This window comes from Exophiala aquamarina (assembly GCF_000709125.1).
Source record: "Exophiala aquamarina CBS 119918 chromosome Unknown aczIA-supercont1.2, whole genome shotgun sequence".
NCBI lineage: Eukaryota > Fungi > Ascomycota > Eurotiomycetes > Chaetothyriales > Herpotrichiellaceae > Exophiala > Exophiala aquamarina.
This window is the reverse complement of record NW_013550586.1, coordinates 2,904,078-2,923,879: the sequence shown is the minus strand read 5'-3', so window position 1 is coordinate 2,923,879 and position 19,802 is coordinate 2,904,078. Positions and strand designations below refer to the sequence as shown.

The following is a 19,802-nucleotide window of genomic DNA, read 5'->3' as shown; positions in this document are numbered from 1 at the left end:
ATCAGTCGGCCTCGATGGGAAGTCTCGAGTGCATTGTCGCCGAATGTGAACGTCAGGGGTGTCTCAGCCTCGTCGAAGATGTAGGGGTGGGTGGCGTGGGTTGCTGCTGGCTGGGCAGACCGGACAACGGAGTACGGAGTACGGAATCCTCAGCATGAGAATGATGTCAAGGCCCCTCAGCCCGTTTGGTACATACAGGAGAGGGAGAGTCGCTCATCCTCTGTAGAAAGGTGGGCCAGAGATTCCTACTGACCTGGACAGTTACCTGTAGTATTGTAATGTATACCCGAGGTGATCACGAGGTCATGATTGATTAATCAAGCCGAAAATCTAAACAAGTACATCCACCTCGCATGGTCCTGCTCGATCATCATTTTTCATTCGCATAGTCAAGTTGTTTATCAAATTTGTCGACTGTGACAGAGTTGGCATCACAACTCTTGTGCCACGCCACACGACATTTCCATCTCCTCCTTGTATTTATTTAAGCTACATCGCGCCGATAGTAACCAGGACGCTTAGTCATAATACAGTATTTTATATGCATACTACGCATCACATCTTATGCTTCCATCTAATCTTCATCATCTTCATCCTCATATATCTTCTTATGCACGCTTTCATATCGGATGGAACTTTATGCTCACGCTTTTTATGAAGTGCAAGGTCTTTTTTCACGATGCCTCCGTGGATGCTCATCAAATCAAAACACATCATCAAAATTATGCTTTTATATGCATAGGCTCTTCATCAAACTCATACGTTCGTCGAATAATTACCGGTGATGGGTTCGACCTGAATTTGAGGTATTGGTAAGTTCGCTTGCTGCAACGGTGGCGCTGGTTGGTGTTGGGTCTGAATGCCAGCTCCTGGACCAAAGCCTCCAGCAGGGAGCGGTGGGGCTGTAATTGGCTGTGTGGTGTTTGCCACTGCTACCGGATGTTCTACTCTTGCTGGCATTGGTTGGAGTTGGGGGGGTGGTGGTTGTTGCTGCTGCTGCTGGAACTGGGCTCTGAAATCCGGTTGATTCGCGGGAGGAGGTTCGATCCGGGGAACGTTCGGCGGGCCGTCATCACCGTCACTGCTGTCACTGTAGCCGTTCTCTTCTTTCTGACGGCGATGCTTTTCTTCTAATTCAGCCTGCCACTCCCGTTCTCGTAGTTCTGAATGGTATGGTTAGCATGGCATCAAACATTGAGGTGAGAGGGAATTACCTCTGATTTCTTTGGTCTTCTCAGCAAATTTCATTATCTCCTCCCTTGTTACCACACGTAGTACAATAACGTAGTCGTCTCTCTCTTCAAATCTTTCGTGCGATTTTTCGAGGGCTTCTGGATTAACCAGAGCACGACTAATCTTCGTCCACCTTGCATTAACGGGAATGCCTTCCTTGCCAGCATCTTTGAGTGGCGCAACACCTTCTCGTTGAGGATTGGGGTCCTCTGGGAAAGGCACTGCCCGGGGCTTCTTGAGGATACCCTTAGGCCGGAATTCCTCCTTCTTCTCCACGGGTTCAACAAGCTGCACACGCCGAGGGCGTGAATCCTCATCTCCACCTGGTGACATTGTCCGTTGCTGTGTGGCAGTCTCCGCAGGGGCTCTTTCATCTTCTTGTGAAGCTTCTCTTTCACGCCGTGGCCGAGTCGGCTCCCGAAGCTCAATCTCTCTATCTTTCTCACGTGGTCGATGACGGGGAGTCTTCTCAACAGAGTCCTCGGTTGTGTCACTTTCATCCCCACGTCCTGACTTGTCTCGATGCTTGCGATGATGTCTTCTGCGTTCACGGCGGTCCTCTTGGTTATCTAAAGCTTCGTCAGGTTTTGAATCGGCTCTGCGACGGTCATGCAGCTGCCTGTCTCCGTTAATGGTAAGATCTCTTTCGACACGACCGGCGAGTTCATCAGGATCAGGTACATCACGATGGTGTCTCCTCCGATGCTTGCGCTCCTTACGATCCTCACTATCAGAATTGTCTTGCGGGCTATGAGAAGCTTTTGTTGCTAGAGTCGCAATGCCACCGGCAGCTGCCAGACCAGCGGCGGCAGCAACTCCTTTTCGTATCCCAGAATGTTCTGGACTTGCATCCCGGCTTCGAGGTTTGCGACGCTCATCAGGAATTTTGCCGTTCTTTTCATGGTCTCGCGCCCTATCCCGATCTCTCTCCCAATCTCGATCACGATCGGGTTCTCGGTCTCTGTCACGGTCGCGCTCGCGGGGCCGATCGTTGTCGCGAGATGAAAATGGCTCTCTGTCTCGATCGTCCCGATGTCTATGCTTGGGGGGACGATCATCATCTTCATAGCGATCATGTCGCGGCCGAGGAGCAGGACGAGCATCACGATCATCTTTGGGGGATGAACGGCCGTTCCGGTCGTCTCGATAGTGATGCAGGACAGGAGCACGAGTGGAGTGCCGCCGGGTAGGAAGCTCATTGCCACGCTCGCGATCAGTATCGCTGTCAGTGCCACGAGTGTTGCTCGGTCTGTACGGGTCGGGTCGATCGATTCTCTCTAGAATACGGGCGGAGGATGGTGGAGGACCGAGATCTCTTCTGCCCTGAGGAATCCTGTACTCTGGAACAATGCCAATCGTGCTTATTGGTCGTTCTCGTCGACTATAACTTTCTCGGCGCTGGGGAGCCCTCGAAGACTCTTGAAGAAATTGCTCTTTAGGGGTTGTGTAAGAGAAGTCCTCATCTTTCAAAGGGCCAACATTGGATGAATAAGGCTTAGTGTTGTAACCACCCCCTCGATGGTATTCTGGCTGCCTGGGAATTCTGACTGGTCCAAGTCTGTCCTGATCGGCACGTGTGGCAGAGGCGTGACGGTGGTGATGTCGGGGCTGGCCTGAAGCAGGTACTAGGTAGCGTTCTTCCCTCAAGGGAGCAATGTGAGGCCGTGGATCATCCCGGGCAGAGGCAATTACGGTGGGTCGAATGCGAGGAGGGGAAGAAGGTCTTGGTACGTATGTGGACATGGGCCGTCGCTGTTCGGAAACGTTAGAATTGTTCCTTGGACGAACACTATATTCTGTCCTCGTGATTGATCCGCCCGGGTGAGAATCATCGAGGAATGTCTTCCTCACTGGCTGGGTGGTATATATGCTTCCATGACGAGCGAGTGGGAAGGAATCGACTGCAGTGCGAGGTTGCGAAGCATATCTTGCATTTGTCCCATCAAAGGATGTAGAAAATACCATGCCAGTAGAAGCACGAGGATCGGCATACCGCCGGGGTGGAGAGGATGGGCGATAGCGATTCTCAGTCATGGCGAATGGAGTTGGCGGTAGTGAGTGGTGACGATGATGATAATCGAGCCGTAGTTCAAGGCATGAAGCGTAGAGTGAAGACGCTGTCTCAGTAGGTAAAAACCTAGTTCTGATGTCAAGCGTGGAAAGGGTTAGAAGTTGAGAAGAACTGGGCCAGACTGGCGATGGTGAGGGAGTAAGAACTGACAGTTGTAGTAGGTGGGAGGGAGGGAGGAATTATGAGGGGCGACTGAGGGGCGTAGAGGCCAGAGAGGAGCAAATGGTCAAGGGTGGTGGGAGCCCTGGGTGGTGGGCTAACTAACTTCTAGGTTAGCAAGAATAATAGGCGAGGATGATGGTCCTGTGTGCGGTGGAAAAATTGAGCACAAAATCGGTGGAATGATTCATACATATAACGTTTGTTCTTGTTGCGATAGCCGGCTAGGGGTATGGAAAGGAGGAATGGTCGAATGAAACAAGTGGAAAAGAGGGGTTTTAATGGGATATGGGATGTAGTGCTTCACCAGCATTACTCGTCCTGACATTGTTCTGGTAACACGGTGACGGGGACAGGCTCAGACCTGACAGAATGGAATAACATGTCAAACCCACTTATACCCAGATACTAAATCAGTGATCTACCTTAACCAGAACCTAAAGTCTGTGCCCAAGGGGCGCCCCTCCCGCCCTCGGGCTCCTGCCTGAGCCCGAGCCTTGAGAGCTGTCCTCGCCTAAGTTAAGCCTAGGGCCTAGGGCTTTGAGGCCTGGAACCCCGGCGCATGGGTACTTCTTAGTTGGGTTGGGGAGGATGCAGTTTACGTCATCTTTCTTAGTATCATTTTAGTGGCCATCTAGTGACGTGGCTTCTCGGCACTGGGGCTCAGAGCCCTTTGAGAGAAGTGGGAGTCTAGGGAGTCTAGAAATCTAGGAGCTTGGTACACTTACTCATGGCCGGTTCCCTACCCAACAGAACAATGCCCAACAGGGCTATTAGCTCTAACCGCAAGCGTAATTGGTTCGGTTGACCGTATACGGACTGATACACAAGCAATAAAGCCCCTACCAAATCGTAGCTAGTACCTGACCTAATACCGGTTAGGGTGTGAACTAGTCGAGTTAGTGGTGCTAAGAAATCCATGAGACCACTCGTTTCTTTTCATTCTGCTGCCTCCTCTCTTATCCACACCTCACCTCAACTCAACTTCATCTCGTGACTCCCGTGTCAATGATCTCGCCCAGTGCCACCTTCTGCAACTACGAAGATATAAGTCGGGCGTTTGGACTTCGGTAACCATCGGAAACACTCTTCGAGAGCTCCGGAAAAGTAGAGTCATGGTTGCCTTGTCTTCTCATCTGGTGTGTTCTCCCCTCTTTGACCGTCATGGTTGTGCTAGTCAGTGCTACCCGCGATTACTGCCCGACCTAACAACAACTCCTCTCTTCTATTTTCTTACCGGAACAGCGCCGATCAGTCTAGTTGATGCCCAACATAATTTCCAAATGTCTACCATCAAACACCGGGTTGGCATCTAGAGCAATTCTTTTTCATCTCGTATCAAGCCCCTTTTGTGTTCTGGTTGCCTCTCGCAACTTCCAGAGCCATTCACCATCAGGCTGACAAGGCATCCACTAACTTAGCTCTTGAGATGAAATCGGCGCCCATCAATCGGCAGCACATCCCTCAATGCGATGACTTGTTTTCAGCATTGACAGAGACCATTCCGTGCACAAAGGCGCCCTCCCCACTCTGATTGCGGCTGCACCTTTCCGGTGGTTAGATATGCTGTACAAGGGCAACTGCAGCTGAATTTGGCAACATCCATCTCCTCAGTGCCGGATGATGGGAAACAGGAGGTGTCACGCTTCAGTAACGCGGGCGGCCCCTCCATGTCATTCAACGGGCATTCAACTCTATCGAGGCGGCATGCAATTCCTCAGTCAAACCACATGATCGCATTTGTCGGAGCGGCTGTGATCATGACACACGTCTCCGGACAGGGCACCAAGGTTCTGTGCATCGCAGATACTCCACGTGCAACCGTCCATGACCCATTCGTCGATCTTGAACTAATATCCCGCTCGAGTGAAAACAAGGTTCGTTGCCTACTTGGAAAGCGATCGCACACGCCTCCTTGGGATGCCCCGACGCTACTCCGATACGATCTTAGTCTAGCTTTTCACCATACAGCCAAATCACATACGGCCGTGGATTAAGCGAAGCCGAGCTTTTCAAAAAAGGCTCTGCTACGAAATCCGCACATTCTTGCCCAGTGTCCCGATTAAAGCGGAGATGTGTTCTTGATGATCGAGCGGCTCGAAACCTCGGGCCACATCCGGCTACTTTTCTAGGCATTCAGATTGTGGCCTTGCGCGTTAAGTCTTGGAATAGATGGATTGTGGCTGTACTACGTCAATGTATTTTGTGCCTTTCATTGTCCACTTGGTTCCAAATGCCTGGTTTATTCCGATGCAGGATCCTTATAGAGGGAAGTGCACATGTTCCCAGGTCTACACCCATTTTTCTATACGCCAGCTCGTCAGCGGATCCTCCGCCTGCCTCATGTGGACGCTGGTAAAGTCCTTGTCACTAGCCCACGGAAAGCTCACTCGTCCTACGGAGAGGCGACCACTCAGCCACTCTAGGATCCCTGCCAAAGATCAATGTATCTTAGTAGCCTGATGACAACTGAGGCATACCTATCGAGGACTCTACCTTGAGCTTCGAAACAACAAGGATGGTCTTCAGACGACCTCTGTGGCTGTGTAAATATCTCGCTCTAAAGCTGGTCTGAGCATCATTCAATCTGGTTCGAGCATGGACGAAGTGTGTCTATCGTCGTTGAAAGTCGCAAATCAAACACCAACGTATATTGGAGCAGGCAAAGGAGCGCCTTGAAGTCATCACCCCGGCAATTGAGAAAGCTTCCAGTAACTGTCATCCCCAGCTATACAAACCTTCCGGCCTTGGATGAACGGTAAGCAGTATCAAGTGGAGTTGCTTCACTTGGGCAATTACACTGCCATGAGTCTTTCCGCTTGTCCTGAAGAAGAAGCCCAAATTTCTCACTGTTAACTGTATAAAGTCCAGCTGGCTTCATGTCTTCCGAATAAGAGAAATTTCAATATCGCCACTGACAATCTAGAAATCATTACAGCAATTACTATTCCCTCCTTTTCAAGACTCTCTTTGAAAGCTATTTCGTTCCAAGTAAAATCTATCCAACCAAGATTTCCGATAAACACTGTTCTCAATCAACACTGCGCATATTGCCATTCCAACCACTTAACACACAACCAATAGTGCTCAAGCCACTCCTTATTCCGTCCTCGAAAACCGATATATAGCATTGGTACACAAGCTCTCTTTCCAGCCTTCAAGATGCCGCAAACATGGGAGTGCCATATATGCAAAGATGGGCCACAGCTAGCAGCAGTGACTGAGAAATGCCCAACTTGTTCACATTCTCGATGTAGTGATTGCAAGGTAGACAGGAGTATATCACCTCCAGTGAAACCCCCAAGGGCGCGAGAAATCAGCACTGCTTCGAAACACCGCATTGGCAGTCCAGCTGATGCTAAGCACGATTCAATTCCTACATTAACTAGAAGAGCCTTGCTTCCTATGTCGGGTCTACACAAGAGAAACTTGCGTCTTGGTGCGCGACCAGACATGCGTCGATGGTGGAAATGCCATGAGTGCCATTTCACAAACAACCCAGCTCTGGCTCCGGACCGATGTGTCTCATGCCAGCATAATCGATGCGGCCATTGCACTCGAGTCAGTCAATGAGCAAGCGTGAGATTTATGGTGTACACGAGGCTAGCAGCCCCTGAACCTCAGCCTTGATGCTCCTCCCCTAAACCATCCGTCTACCTCTACCCCATTCGCCATCATTCTCAACCAATCACGCACCTATCCTTTCAGTCCCATCCGGCCTTGCCAGTGAGTGCATTTGCTGCCCAACAGGCTCTTTACCGACATTCCACCCAAATCATGCCTGGGTTGCTGATCCGACCAATTCTTTCTGCTATCTCGTCTGGTTTTCAATCCTTCCCTCCAATCATGCTCGAACACCTCGCCCGAAGGATTTCACCTACAGTCTTTACCGCCTATCTGCGCAGTCTTTTGCCCTTCTCAATTCCTCAAATCAAATGTCTTTCGCATCGGTTCCCAGGGCGATGGATCACCAACCTTTGAGGACTACAGCACCAACACCATGCGATGTATCATTCATCGGCTCTTCACAAGCCCAGCCCCAGTTCGACCCACAGAACAGAAACAACTTCACTTCTACCGTGTCGTTTTGCCTTCCATTATAGACAACCCAGCACCTAGGACCTTCGTTACTGCGGTCTGTCTTGACGAGTCTTTTTATGTAATCATCTCCTTCTACCACTGTCGTTTATAGTTGCTTCTTTTCCTTCCTCCGCACTACAAATGAATGAATGAATGAATGGCTGACTGATTGCTCGGTCCTGCTCTCTGTCGCTTGCTTCAACTGCACATGCGTGAGGAAATCTTGTCTACTTATCAGTATAAGACTCCATTGACAGTCGGCTGCTCGCGTCGAGCCGATGGTGACCATCGTTACCTCCGCCATGGGGGTTCAGTAAATACTCAATTGAGCAAGAACGAGATATTCCCTGATCGGGCTCGAGGTATTACCCAATTGGGGAATATCTCAGCCCAGCAAACCATCTAAATGATGGCCCAAAAAAGCTCCCAAAAACCGAGGGCATTCGGAATCCCCGGCCGGTCCCCATCCCAATGGGGTTTTGGCGTATAAGCACGCGATATATATAGTGTGGACTTGCTGAAAGTTGTACATATATTCAATCCACCCAAGGGAAAGAAGGGAGGAAAGCCATTGAACCCCCACACGGTAGTCGTAGCGAAACACTGATGAAGACTTCCGAGAATTTGCACGGAACGAAGTCCCCTCTTACCGGGTGCTTGCGATGATGGTACCTTAGAAGCCTCAGGTGACCAGACCAGGTCCCATCGGCTGTTCTCAGCACACGTGCACTGCCCACGAGAAAGGAGTATGTATGTAGTGATGTCTCGAGTCGCTGCCCGACTCCGACCACACGTCTCTCCCGCGACATCGTCGGCATTGCTCCTCCTGCCCTCCCATGAATGGTCGCGAGCGATAAGTAGTCCATGCCGGCAGATGGTTAGTCAGAAGTAGGAGCGCGGGTGGAATGGGGAAATAGCCAGAGCGACCTTTTGGTAATCGAACACGAACCAAGTCGGAAATAGGGCGGTGCTAGAAGAACATCGGTATCGGGGTTTGTTTCGAAAGCTCATCATGGTTATTTGTATGGTATGGCTATGGCTCTCTGTGCCCTGCTCGTCGGGGCAACTTTCGGCGTGGCCCCTTCCCGCTACACGTAGCTTGCTTCGCTTCGCTGCCGGTGTCATTCTGCCGGTAGCGAGAATAGTGGACAGTAGTCTGTTGCCGGTGATTCTAGGTATGGGACCTTGTGGTGGTGCCTTCGCTTGTTGTCAAATCACAGGATGGCAGGTGCAGATGAGTAGCTTGCATATGGCACAATAGTACAACTTAAAGCAATTGCTTGCGCTATTGAATATTGCAGTCGAAAATCTCTGGTCGCAGATAGCATCGTAGGTTCAGGCTTTAACCGATTTGACTTTCCCACCTCACCACGAGGGTTATACGGTCCGGCTAGCTCGAAGCGAGAACACTGTTCTTGGTGGAAATCGGGCACCAACATAGGTCAATTCAGCTTCCTTATGTTTGCACTGTGTCTATGGCCTCTCCTTGCTTGAGGCAGGTTCCAAGCCGACCAGTTGCCCTTTTTGCATGGTGACCTGTGGTAGTACATCATGGTTTCCTACTTTCGATAATATCGAGCACTAGTGGCGCAGGGGCGAGCTGGTCTTGGGGAAAGACTTCTCAGAGAATGGATGATGGACGCAGACCGCAGAGCCCGCCAGGATATAAGACCTGGAGTGGTGTAGACCCGAGACGCCCTCTGATACTGGAAGGATTGCTGCCTTACAATGTGATTATTTCCCATTCGGAGGTTTTGGATGCGCGCTGGAAAGGGGCGGGGATGCGTTGGGAAGCTTCAGCTGAGTAGGATCTTGTCATGTTGGATTCCTGTAACTCAGATGGTACAACAGCGTCCAGATCTCCGCTGGGGGTAGGAGAATAGCTGGCCCTTTCCGGATAATGTTGTCAATGAGATGAGATCAAATCGACGTAGCTAGCGCTATGCGAGCGGTAGGACATGTCGAGATGCCAAGTGATGAGCTGAAGAAGCCGATGCTTCTCAGCAGTGACGACAACACTGTGACAGTTGGTCTCCCAAGTAATGTCCACAGGAGTATTTTCAAGAGCAGCAGACAGTTGACGAAAGAAGGGTCTCCGGCGCAATATTTGACATTCATGAGACATGTCATGGTGCCATGGGTCCTCCAGAGAAAAGGGCTTGGCTCGATCCGGAACACCCTGCACAATTTTCCCTCTCGAGGAGTGGTTTCTAAATCGGCCCCATCAGTCGTTATGATGTTTCATCCTTTTCCCGAGCGAGCGACTCCCGCGGGATGACGGATGCAGGGGAAAGGAAACAAGTTGCGGTGAGAAGACTTGGAGAAGGACGACATACGGAGTCCAGATCCTCAGGGCCTTGTTCTCCGTACTAAAATGGTCGTAAAGACATCATGGACAAGCTCAGAAGGCTTCCGTCTGCCGGCTAGGGAAAGGATGGGCAGGGTGTGCATATCCCCGGAACTCACAACCAAATTTCAATCTGACCGCAATTCTCGGGTCGAGATGGCAGTTTCGGATCTTCATAAGAATAGCCGTCACATCACGCGTCAACTCCATGACGTGTGAGCTGAAGCGACAGCTCGAGCGTCTCGAACGTACGCCCGCATTTCTCCATGGAGCCCGTCATCGATCACCCTCGGAATCTGACCTCTCGTAGGGCCCTCTTCATATGAGGTGGGCTGTGGAATCGGATGCATAGGGCTGCGTTATGACCTTCCAGAAGCGGAGCTGGCAGCAGTCAGTTATTGGGGTGGTTGAAGAAATTTCTTCCCAGACAAGAACGGTTAGCTGTCAGAAGTCTGCCACGGCATCGTTTGAGAAAGAAATATATTTTATCCGTAAAGGTGTTGCCGGGAATCAACCTCCCATTCAGACGCCGCCGCGGCGCATGCATTTTACCGGCTACCCCATATCATACAAGGCGAATGGTAATCTATTGATACAATGCGGCTTTATGCACTTGTCTCAACTTGCGATCGCAAGCCCATATGCAGTCTCCATCGTCTCTCCTTCATTGCTAGACTTGTTATGCACTCGTCTCAACTTGTGATCTCAAGCCAATGTGCACTCTCAATCGTCTCTTCTTCATTGCTAGACTTGTAGCAGCCGGAGCAGCTTGTAGACCCAGCTGTTGTAAGATAGCATCCACATCGTGCTCCGCCATCCGCCCAATCTCTGCAGGTGTAGTAGGAAATGTAGGAATGATAGCGCCGGTCAATGGGTTGAGGAATGGCGAAAGCCGATCAGATGGACTAGAAAGATAGGTATTTTGGACTCGGGCGGCACTGTTGAGATCGCTATACAAATTAGTATGGTGATAGTGAATGAATCCAAGGGCGATATCTACATTGTGCTCAGGACGGTAAGAAGACCCTGATGGGAAGCTGTAATTCGCTGTTCAAGACGGGTTGTAATTCGCTGTTCAAGACGGGCGAATTGTTCTCTAGTTTCGTTTCTCATTTGCCGAAGCTCACTAAGAATGCTTTCGCCACTAGCAATTGCGGGCAGGTTTGGTAGTTTCTTGATTTCATCGGCAGCAGGACGAAATGCGAGACTGAGCGCATTGAAATCCGCCTGTGGAGCGGAGCGATTTTCTTCAGCCATGATTGTGATGGGCTGGTGATGGCGACGGTGTTGATTTACAAGATGGAGGGGAAGGGCGCCTCGAAAAGTGGTGGCTCATACCGCCAAATTCGGCAGGAAGTTTCCCTTGCGACTTCCGGTTGCGAACCGAGTTGTCACGGCAGGAGCTACCAATGCCAAGCCTTGGCACAAGACCGTCTATTCATCTGGTGGCTTGCAGCATGCAGCATACGGAATTTAGCTTCGTCACAATCCAATGACTACAGTATAAACTACGCATGCTCCTACACGAATGCCCAGCGTGGTATACTATTCTTTGATGAAGTGTAATGTTGCCAGGTAGACGCATGGAACAGCCTCAGGGAGGCAATGGTTTGCGCCAATGGTTGCACTGCGGCTCTTAATCAGCCTCACTGAGCAAGAGGGCCAGATCGACACGATGCTCTTTCAACTTGACATTTGTTTGGAGCATTTCAAGCTTCACTGCCGGCTGTGTAGCTTCACGCCGACAGCTGTCGCTCAGCTGACTCGGCACAAGGGAATCGTACAGGACATCGTTGCGGCCGAGCCCGGGGGGGTGGCGGTGATGTGTGTCGTTACCGGAGGTTCGGATCGATGGCGAGAAGGGCGGGTAACAGTGACAGTCAGACTGCGTAGGGAACTCCAGTAGATGTTGCCTGCTCCCGACGTCACGCAACCCTTGTTTGGCCGGGGAAGCACAATCCGCCGTTCCTGGCAGGCTGGCAGGCTGGCAGGCTGGCACTCTGCGAGAACCCACCAAACTGGCCGGGACCGCAGAGGGGTGCTGGAGTGACTGACGGCGGGATACATGTTCCACGTTTCTCTCTTGTAGCCCGCAACACCGGGGAAACTCTGGATATTTCTGTCTGTACGGATATGCACGTCAAAGGTAGCTCGCTCGTTCAATCCTGGTTCGGAAGTCCTGACTGGTACACTACGAGCACTCGCTTGGTAGTGTAGATCCTCGAGCCACCGAGCACTGACTCTCGAGCCCATGGCCTTGGCTTCAGAACAGGAACTAACGGACTGTACCTGAAGATCATCGACCAGACAAGTTTAACGTTATGTAATCCCTGTGACACCCGCTTGCTATCTCGGCCTCTGGGCCCAGGTTCCCTCGTACCTCTTCCGTCGTCGTGACCTGCACATCCCGCACATCCTGGCGATCGACACGTTGCATTCCCTCCCAGCACGAGGGGGTGCATGGGTTCCAAAGTCCAGCCTATGCTCCGTGTCCCTGGTGCCCACGCGCGTTTACCACGTTGTCGGCTCGGCCGTTGTCAGTAAATAAATACTTGAAGCGGGCAAAAACGTTGGACCGACAGACTACTTCCAGCAAAAGATGACTTGATGATATGAGCCGGGTATGGGAAAAGGACCACTAAGCGACCCACTGTCCTACTGTATGATTCAATCGAATGCCACGCAGCCATCCGACGCTCGACCACGTACTCGGAGGGAGGGAGGGAGCGAGCGCTGGTGGTACAAAGATTTTGAGCAAGGCCGCCTTTCCTTCCCTCCTCCCCTGCACATATCCGAAACTGTCAAAACCAGCTGGTTCTTTGCCTCCTTACAGACATCAGTTGTTGTTCTTCGCTATCCGACTCCGTGGTTCGTATCTGTTGCGGCCTCCTTAGGGGCTACATACCAAAAATGATCAGTGGCGCATGAACACTGGGCCGGGTATGTTGTACAGAGGATAGCTATTCATAGTAGTGACCTCGTGTGCCGCAGGCGGGTGGCGCGAAAATATCGCTGCCCTCAACACCGACCACCGAGTGTTGTACATTCCGTCCCACCTATTAGCATCGAAAGAAAGCCCTTCTGGTAGGTATTCAATGCTGGTACAACGTAGCCGGTGCCTCATGATGAACAAAATGGTGCCGTCTGTGTGTTGTCATCCTGTAGTTGTTGGTCGCTGTTGGTCTTGGTCTGTGTACCGCAAGAATGTTCGGATATTCTACTCGTGCCTACTGTACATACTCGTAGTGTTGATTATTGAAGAAACCCACCCACCTAATTGGCAATGTTCCATGGCAGGGCGTTGGACGACCAGCCACTCGTGCTTTCCACCTCCACCTCCCCCTCCGCCCCTTGAGCCCGCAGCGATCGCCACCAGGGAGAGGGAAGAAAGCCGTGCCGCCAGGCCCCAGCAGTAGGCATGTATCATAACAGCACTCTTATCTTTACCTACGTCAACACCAAACACGTACCTACGCCTACGCCTCCCGTACCGATCTACGACACGGACATTATCGACCTCCTGAAGCGTACAGTTGGAGCAGGAGCCACGAGACAGTGCGCACGCAACCCGCGATTCGATAATCATCTTTGTTTCCTCGGGGTGAGTGAGGTGTTGGGCCAAAGTCAGTCTATTCGGACCCTGGGATCGGGTGTGAGACTACTAGCATGTGATCTGGTTTGGATCTTTTACGTACATAATTCCCGTACGGAGTACATCCGTCTTAGCAGATCGGTTCAGATCTTTGGAGGAGTTTGCGCCCACATGCGACTTGCAAGTGCGCCACCTGCCCTCCAACGCTAAAATCAATATCACAAAGTCCCCTGGGTAAAATGTGCCTCGGTCGCCTAGTCGTCGTTCTTCATGCTATTGATGCTCTGTACGAACCGGAAGCGAGATGCCACGCCGGTCCCCGACCTGACCGTTCTTTCTTCGCATGGAATACGGAGGACTGAATCCATCACAACGACCTTCAAAATCGTCTTGCCCACCCGCATTGACGTTGAGCTTTCTTTGATACGCACGAGTCAGGAGGTCGTGCACATTATTTATTCATCATCCTCTCCACCACCCCCTGCTCGACAAGGGAAAAAGCTTGCGGGACTGTTGCATGGCTTCTAACGAGGTACCTTGCACCACCTAAAAACTCGGATTTTATGAGATAGCCGAGGATTCGTGCGAGCTCGAGGTTTTGTCAACCAGTCTGTCAAGCTTACTATTGGCCGGGACACAGCTTCAGCTTTCGTGCGTTACCACTGCGTTGTCTTGTCTGGCTTCGAAATCTACGAGTAGATAAGCTCGCCAACGCAATATTCGCCACCTTGGTGCTTGTGAATTGACTTTCTGGTCGAATGTGGACAGAAAGCGTGTGGGTAAGGAAGTGTCTGTACGGAGTACCCCGTACTGTACTCGTATATGTTGAGAGGAAGTGCCTGCGCCCGCCAAGGAGCAGTGTCCCCATGGGCCAAGGCGAAGGATTGTTGTAAAGAGTAGAATGCCGGAGTTGCAATGTTTGCTGCGCGCGCCCGTTATGACTACCCAGGTAGAGGTCCCACTTCGGCACAAATGTCAGTCGTTTTTGCTTGCATGGTGTACTTGTTAGCACGACTTTGTATGGAACCTCTCCTGCTCATGCGCCGCGGCCTGCAAGAGGCGAGAGGCAAGCGGCAACTCTGCTGTGCATAGTGCGGAGAAGGGCCCGGAGGCTAAAACGCCGCGCTCGCTCCCTCCCGACCTCCCTGTGCACTCATATTTCCGAGTTCCCAATTGCCATTGAGGAACCCGAAGCTTGTGTTGTAGGATCCTTACACTGCGCAGAGAGCAATGTGTGATCAAAGTTTATTTTTGCCCAAAGGCGCATGGCGAGACGGGGCAGAATGCCATGTCAAGTTAGTAGAGCGCACGGATGCACAGCCACATATTGGAGCGAGATCAGAGTGCGACCGGATCACCTGTTCAGCGAGAGGCGGAGATCGTGGTGTTTTACGTCATGCTGGGTCTTTCAGCCATAACAACAATAATCTGTGTATCATGAGCACGGTCGACTTACGAGTAGATATCAATATTGATCTTCGAGTGAACCATAGCCGGCCCTGATGGACCGGTATCAGAGTATGATGCTCCCGCGTTTCGTTTCGCCAACAGAGGATCCTGTCTGATGATCGTCGAACCTCTCCACAACTGGCCCCTGCAATCTTTCGCATAGGCACACGCCGCAATACTGGGCTGCTCATCCGAGATGATGTTCATTTTACTTATCCGACGGCCACCCGGCCCACCAAGATAACAAATCTAAGGGCCGGAGGGTACCTCACCGTAAGCAAAGCCTGAAACGCTCCGTGGACGACCTAGGACTTGACAGGAGCACTTGGTATGTATGAAGTACGGAGCACTCAGCAGCCGTGAGTCGTGAGTGAGTCACGGTGATGCTAAATGAATTCGACACTCACGACCACAACACCTCAAAGAGTGGTTGTGAAGCGTTATTCATCTGGAAATAGTAATTCTTGATTTGTAAAAAGGCCTCCTGCCAGGACCCCAAAAAGGAGGTGAAAACGCGTCATAAGAAGTTGTGAGGGACCCTCGGCACGCGCCCACACTTGGTTGTCGCAGCGCCAACGGACAGATGGGTGAGGCTCTGTTAAATCGTTAATAAGTCCACAATCCAGTGCGTGATCGCTACTCTGTAATATCACGTACTCCGTATGGAGTATTCATTTGTCTCATCGGCCACTTGGAGGTCCCACAGCCCATGAAGCATTGATAGCATCAGAAAGAATACGGAGACCTGCTCGCTGCCTGTAGAGATATGTTCTAACCCAAGACTCGCGACATCAAGTGATTCACAACCGTCCGTGAGGAACTAGGCACGGAGCATTGGCTCACTGAGTCGAAAATTGAGCAGCTCGAAATAGTCGCTGTGTAATTTCCTGTGACGAGGGATGGAGCGGCACAGAAACATAGCCAAGTATGCACGTGGTGCTCGAGTCCTTCACCAGCGCTTCTAGGCAGGATGGTACATGAATATCAAGAGAGGGAATTGCACGTATTGATTAGTACACGCGGTTTGGGGCCTGTGGAATTCTTGAGTTGCTAGTCACTGATGCTATCTACGAAAGTGAACAGCTCCTGAAGACAGAGACTGGCTTGTATACAGCCTTACATGGAGCGTTAAAGTTGAGCATTTCTATGATTTCGTTCAATGGTCGTCGTTAAGAACTGCTGCCGGAAGATTTCCCTTGGACATATTTCCGGCTTTGGACAAGGGTAAAGTATGAGTAAGGCGGAGGGGCGGCAGGGGGGTCGCAGCACAGGCTAACTGACCGGGTCTTCCATTTGGCAATGGCAGCTCCCTGGTCAACAAAAGCCACCAAATACTTTGGAGGAGGGCCTTGATTCGTGGTGGAGTCACTGGTTTGCCGGGAGCTGTTGAGGGAGGTGTCTGACCCAGATTTTCTGAGTATTCTTTGCTCGTGGTGACGACTGTCGTGATTTGCCAATGTCTTTTCCACAAATGGTGGTTGAGCGTGTTGTTGGCATCTTGCATGAAGAGTGGCTTTAGCAAGTGACGGTGTAGCCTTTACCAACATGAATGCATCAACAAAGGGCCAATAGCGAGTAGATGTTGTTGTGGTCAATGGGCTCGAGTTGCGTCAGATATGCGTCAGGACTCTCCTATGATTCTGCATCATTCCATTGTTGGCGGGAGGAGGGGTGACACTTGGCCCAAAGGGTGTCAAGTGCTGATCGACGCGCTAACAGCCAGATCCAGGGTGAACGCCGGACCACACATGGCATGTCAATCACTGTCGTATTGCAGGTGGGTCCAAGCCTCAGATGGGTTTAGGGCAGTGGCAGAAGAAGTCAAGACTTGCTTGCCACCAAGCGGAGAAGAGGGTGTGGAAAGGACGAGGGTTCTCCCCTCCAGATCCGAGATCATGAACTATTGTCAGTACGGAGTACTCGTTACTGGGACCAGGTGTTTCTGTCAGGCGGCTTGAGGAATAGGCATGTTGCCATGATAGCAGCCTCATCAGCATCCGTAGATACCCTGGTATCTCGGTAGGTGCGAGAGTAATATTGATGGTACCGAGTACTCATCCACGACAGTACCTCGTAGTAAGTCACAGCAGTAGACTGTTCCGTCGGCCACTGGCACAGGACCAGCCGTGCTAAGGCGTACCTCGAGCGACATGGCGCACCATCCATTTCCCGATATTGTCAACCATAACGCGCCACCATCTCGGTTGGAGGATCCGTAAAATGATTGGCACAACATATGGTGCAGGTCGAAGCACCTAAGCCGGACGCGGTCCAGTGTGGTGACAAGTTTCCCACACGGAATCGGGGACGAGACGGTGGTCCCGTAATGGAAAAGATAGGTCTATTCCCTGAGTTGGTGCTTTTGCTGGTGACTCCAATCGTTCCAATTTTGTTTATCGAGAGGATGTTAAGTACGGAGTACGAAAGTCTCGTCAGCACGCGAGGTTGGCATTGACAGGTCTGGCTGTGCTGTTGCAAACTCATGGCACAATGGTGGAGTGGTCTGGTGGTTGTGGAACATGGTGGCCTGTATGGTGGATCGTGCTTGGAACATGGCAGCCCTGGCCTGTGATCGCCAGCGCCGTTGGGCGCCGGAGGGGAGTGTGTTTCGAAATTGTGCGCTAAACCCACGGCGATGGCAATTGGAAATTAGCAGGGATCATCCACCTCGCAGCTTCATACCGTCACCAAACTTTAGCCTGTTGCCGAGTAGTTGTGCCAGCCCACTTTTCTGGTCGGCAGTATAGACTACTGTAAGAGTCTGTTTTGGAGGAAGCAAACCACGAGCGGGGAGTAAGTAGGAGACGCACTTGAGGTGGAATGTGTTAGTCGTGGACTCGTGGTCTATCCGTCTGTACGGGGTACCGCCACAGTTTTGGCTGGTACGCGTACGACGGTAGTATGGCAGTAAAATCGGAGGTCAGGCTGACGACGAGAACCGGGAGAGCATCAGTCCTGCGTACCTTCTCGTACGAGGAGGCTCTGGTACCTCGCACCTGCCTCAGTACGAGGTACTAGTGAGCACCGGACACTGGACCTCAAATGGCGAGTGGCAAATGGCAGATGAGGCAAGTACCTCACTGGTCGTCCAGTCTGGCAAATACGGGTACCGTCTGGGACTCCCGCGGCAATTGAATACTGCGTGTCTGACTCTTAATTTCTCTTTCTTTTCGCCCTGGATTCTGCCAAGGTATGTGTCGGACCTCGTAATGAGACGAGAATCATCGACGGGCTTTCCATTACCGTTGCATTGATATCACGAGTACGGAGTACGCAGTCCTCAATGATTGTCTGCTGTAGCCTGTAGCCTGTGTAGCTCCTGCACTTTCGTTTAGTTCAACGAGTGTTCGTCTTGATCGAGATCGAAATTGGTTATTCCTCATCTGAATTAATTGTGCTTCTCCTCTGCTTCTGATACTGAACTCTCGCATCCATACCCCATACACCTATCACCCTGCAGAAGACTCGGCCCCGTTAATCTTCGAGGTTTATTTTTTCTCATCTACGAGTCCGAGTACTGGTAACATTCATTCCCCATTCTCCACTCCTCACAGGTCAACACGCGACAAGCGCTCGTCTGCGACTCCGACTACTGCGATCTCGACGCTTTCACCCTTCCAACTTCCCTGCTGCATCTGGTCCCTCACCTACCCTGCCTCCCGCCGACGCCATGGCTGGCAAGAAGCGCGCCGTCGCTTCGGACAGAACTCAACGAAAGCTACCACAAGGGAACGCCCATGCCCTTGCAAATGCGGGCGGTATCAATAGCCTGAACCCGAGCTCGAGCAGCGTTCAACCGTGTCAGCCGCATCAATCACCGTACTCGCTGTATGCCCTTCAACAGCAGCAGACCTTGCATCCAACTGCACACCTGGCTGCACCTGGACCTGCACCTGGACCTGCACCAATGCTGGCTTCGGCCGCCGGCGCCCCTGTTGCGTACACGTCCGCTTCCATGCCCATGTCCATTCCCAATTTCCCCCCCACCGGCGGCGGCCATGGCTCCTCGACTGCTGCCTTATCCTCGCCGTCATCTCGCAAGCACAAGCTCCAGCACCAGCACCAGCTCCAGCACCAGCAACCTCAGCAACAGCAAAAGGTGCACCCCCGACACCAACAGCCATGTCAAGAACAAGCACAAGCACAAGCACCTGTACACGCACAGGCCCAGGCTCATGCTCAGGCGCTGGGGCTTGCCCATGGCCACGTCTCTCACCCTGGTCAGGTCCCCGTGGCTATCCCTGGCCCTGGCTCTAGTAATCCTGGCCCTAGTAGTGGTCCTGGTGATCCCGAAGTAAGTCGAACCATCCAGCCTTTAGGCTTTCAATCCACCATCCACCATCCACCATCCACCCTCAAGCCTCTCCACCCGCCCCCCCCGTCCACTCTTCGCAGTTTGTCCTGTCGTGCGTCGTGATGTTGTCATTTGCAAATCCGCTATCACCCCGGTCAGGCCGTTGAAGCTTTTTTCGGTCGTTGCTGGCGGTCCAATGTCCACCATGTCCATCCCGGGATCACTGAGATGGTCCTGGTCATCTCTCCTGTCTGTCTTCCCCCTCCCTCCTGTCAGCTCTCGCGGGCTTTTCAGGGCCGGGTCTTGTTCCCGGTACGTCTTTCACTTGGGAGGTGTCGTCCACCCTGACGCTTGGACCATTCGGTGATCCACCCATGATCCATCCAACCTTTCATCGTCCACCATCCACGACCGACCGACCGACCGACCCACCCGCCGACAAAGCCCAAGTTCCAGGTTTTCTCGGCTTTCTGGCTATCCTGGCTCCCCTGGCTCCCCTCGCCATCCTGGTCCATCTATGACCTGCCCGCCCCAAGTTCCGTTATTCTAAGCTCCCGCACCTGTGGTCCACTTGATG

General features: G+C 51.9%; 2 protein-coding genes across 2 annotated transcripts; both read right to left on the bottom strand.

The window, feature by feature from the left end:
- Window positions 1-756: 756 nt before the first annotated feature.
- A1O9_02870 (uncharacterized protein) lies at window positions 757-3,267 on the bottom strand (the record flags this gene model as incomplete). Its single annotated transcript, XM_013408441.1, has 2 exons — window positions 757-1,163; window positions 1,215-3,267. The coding sequence occupies 2 exons, from the start codon at window positions 3,265-3,267 to the stop codon at window positions 757-759; spliced, it is 2,460 nt and encodes an 819-aa protein (XP_013263895.1).
- Window positions 3,268-10,569: 7,302 nt separating this feature from the next.
- A1O9_02869 (uncharacterized protein) lies at window positions 10,570-11,147 on the bottom strand (the record flags this gene model as incomplete). Its single annotated transcript, XM_013408440.1, has 2 exons — window positions 10,570-10,840; window positions 10,891-11,147. The coding sequence occupies 2 exons, from the start codon at window positions 11,145-11,147 to the stop codon at window positions 10,570-10,572; spliced, it is 528 nt and encodes a 175-aa protein (XP_013263894.1).
- Window positions 11,148-19,802: the final 8,655 nt, after the last annotated feature.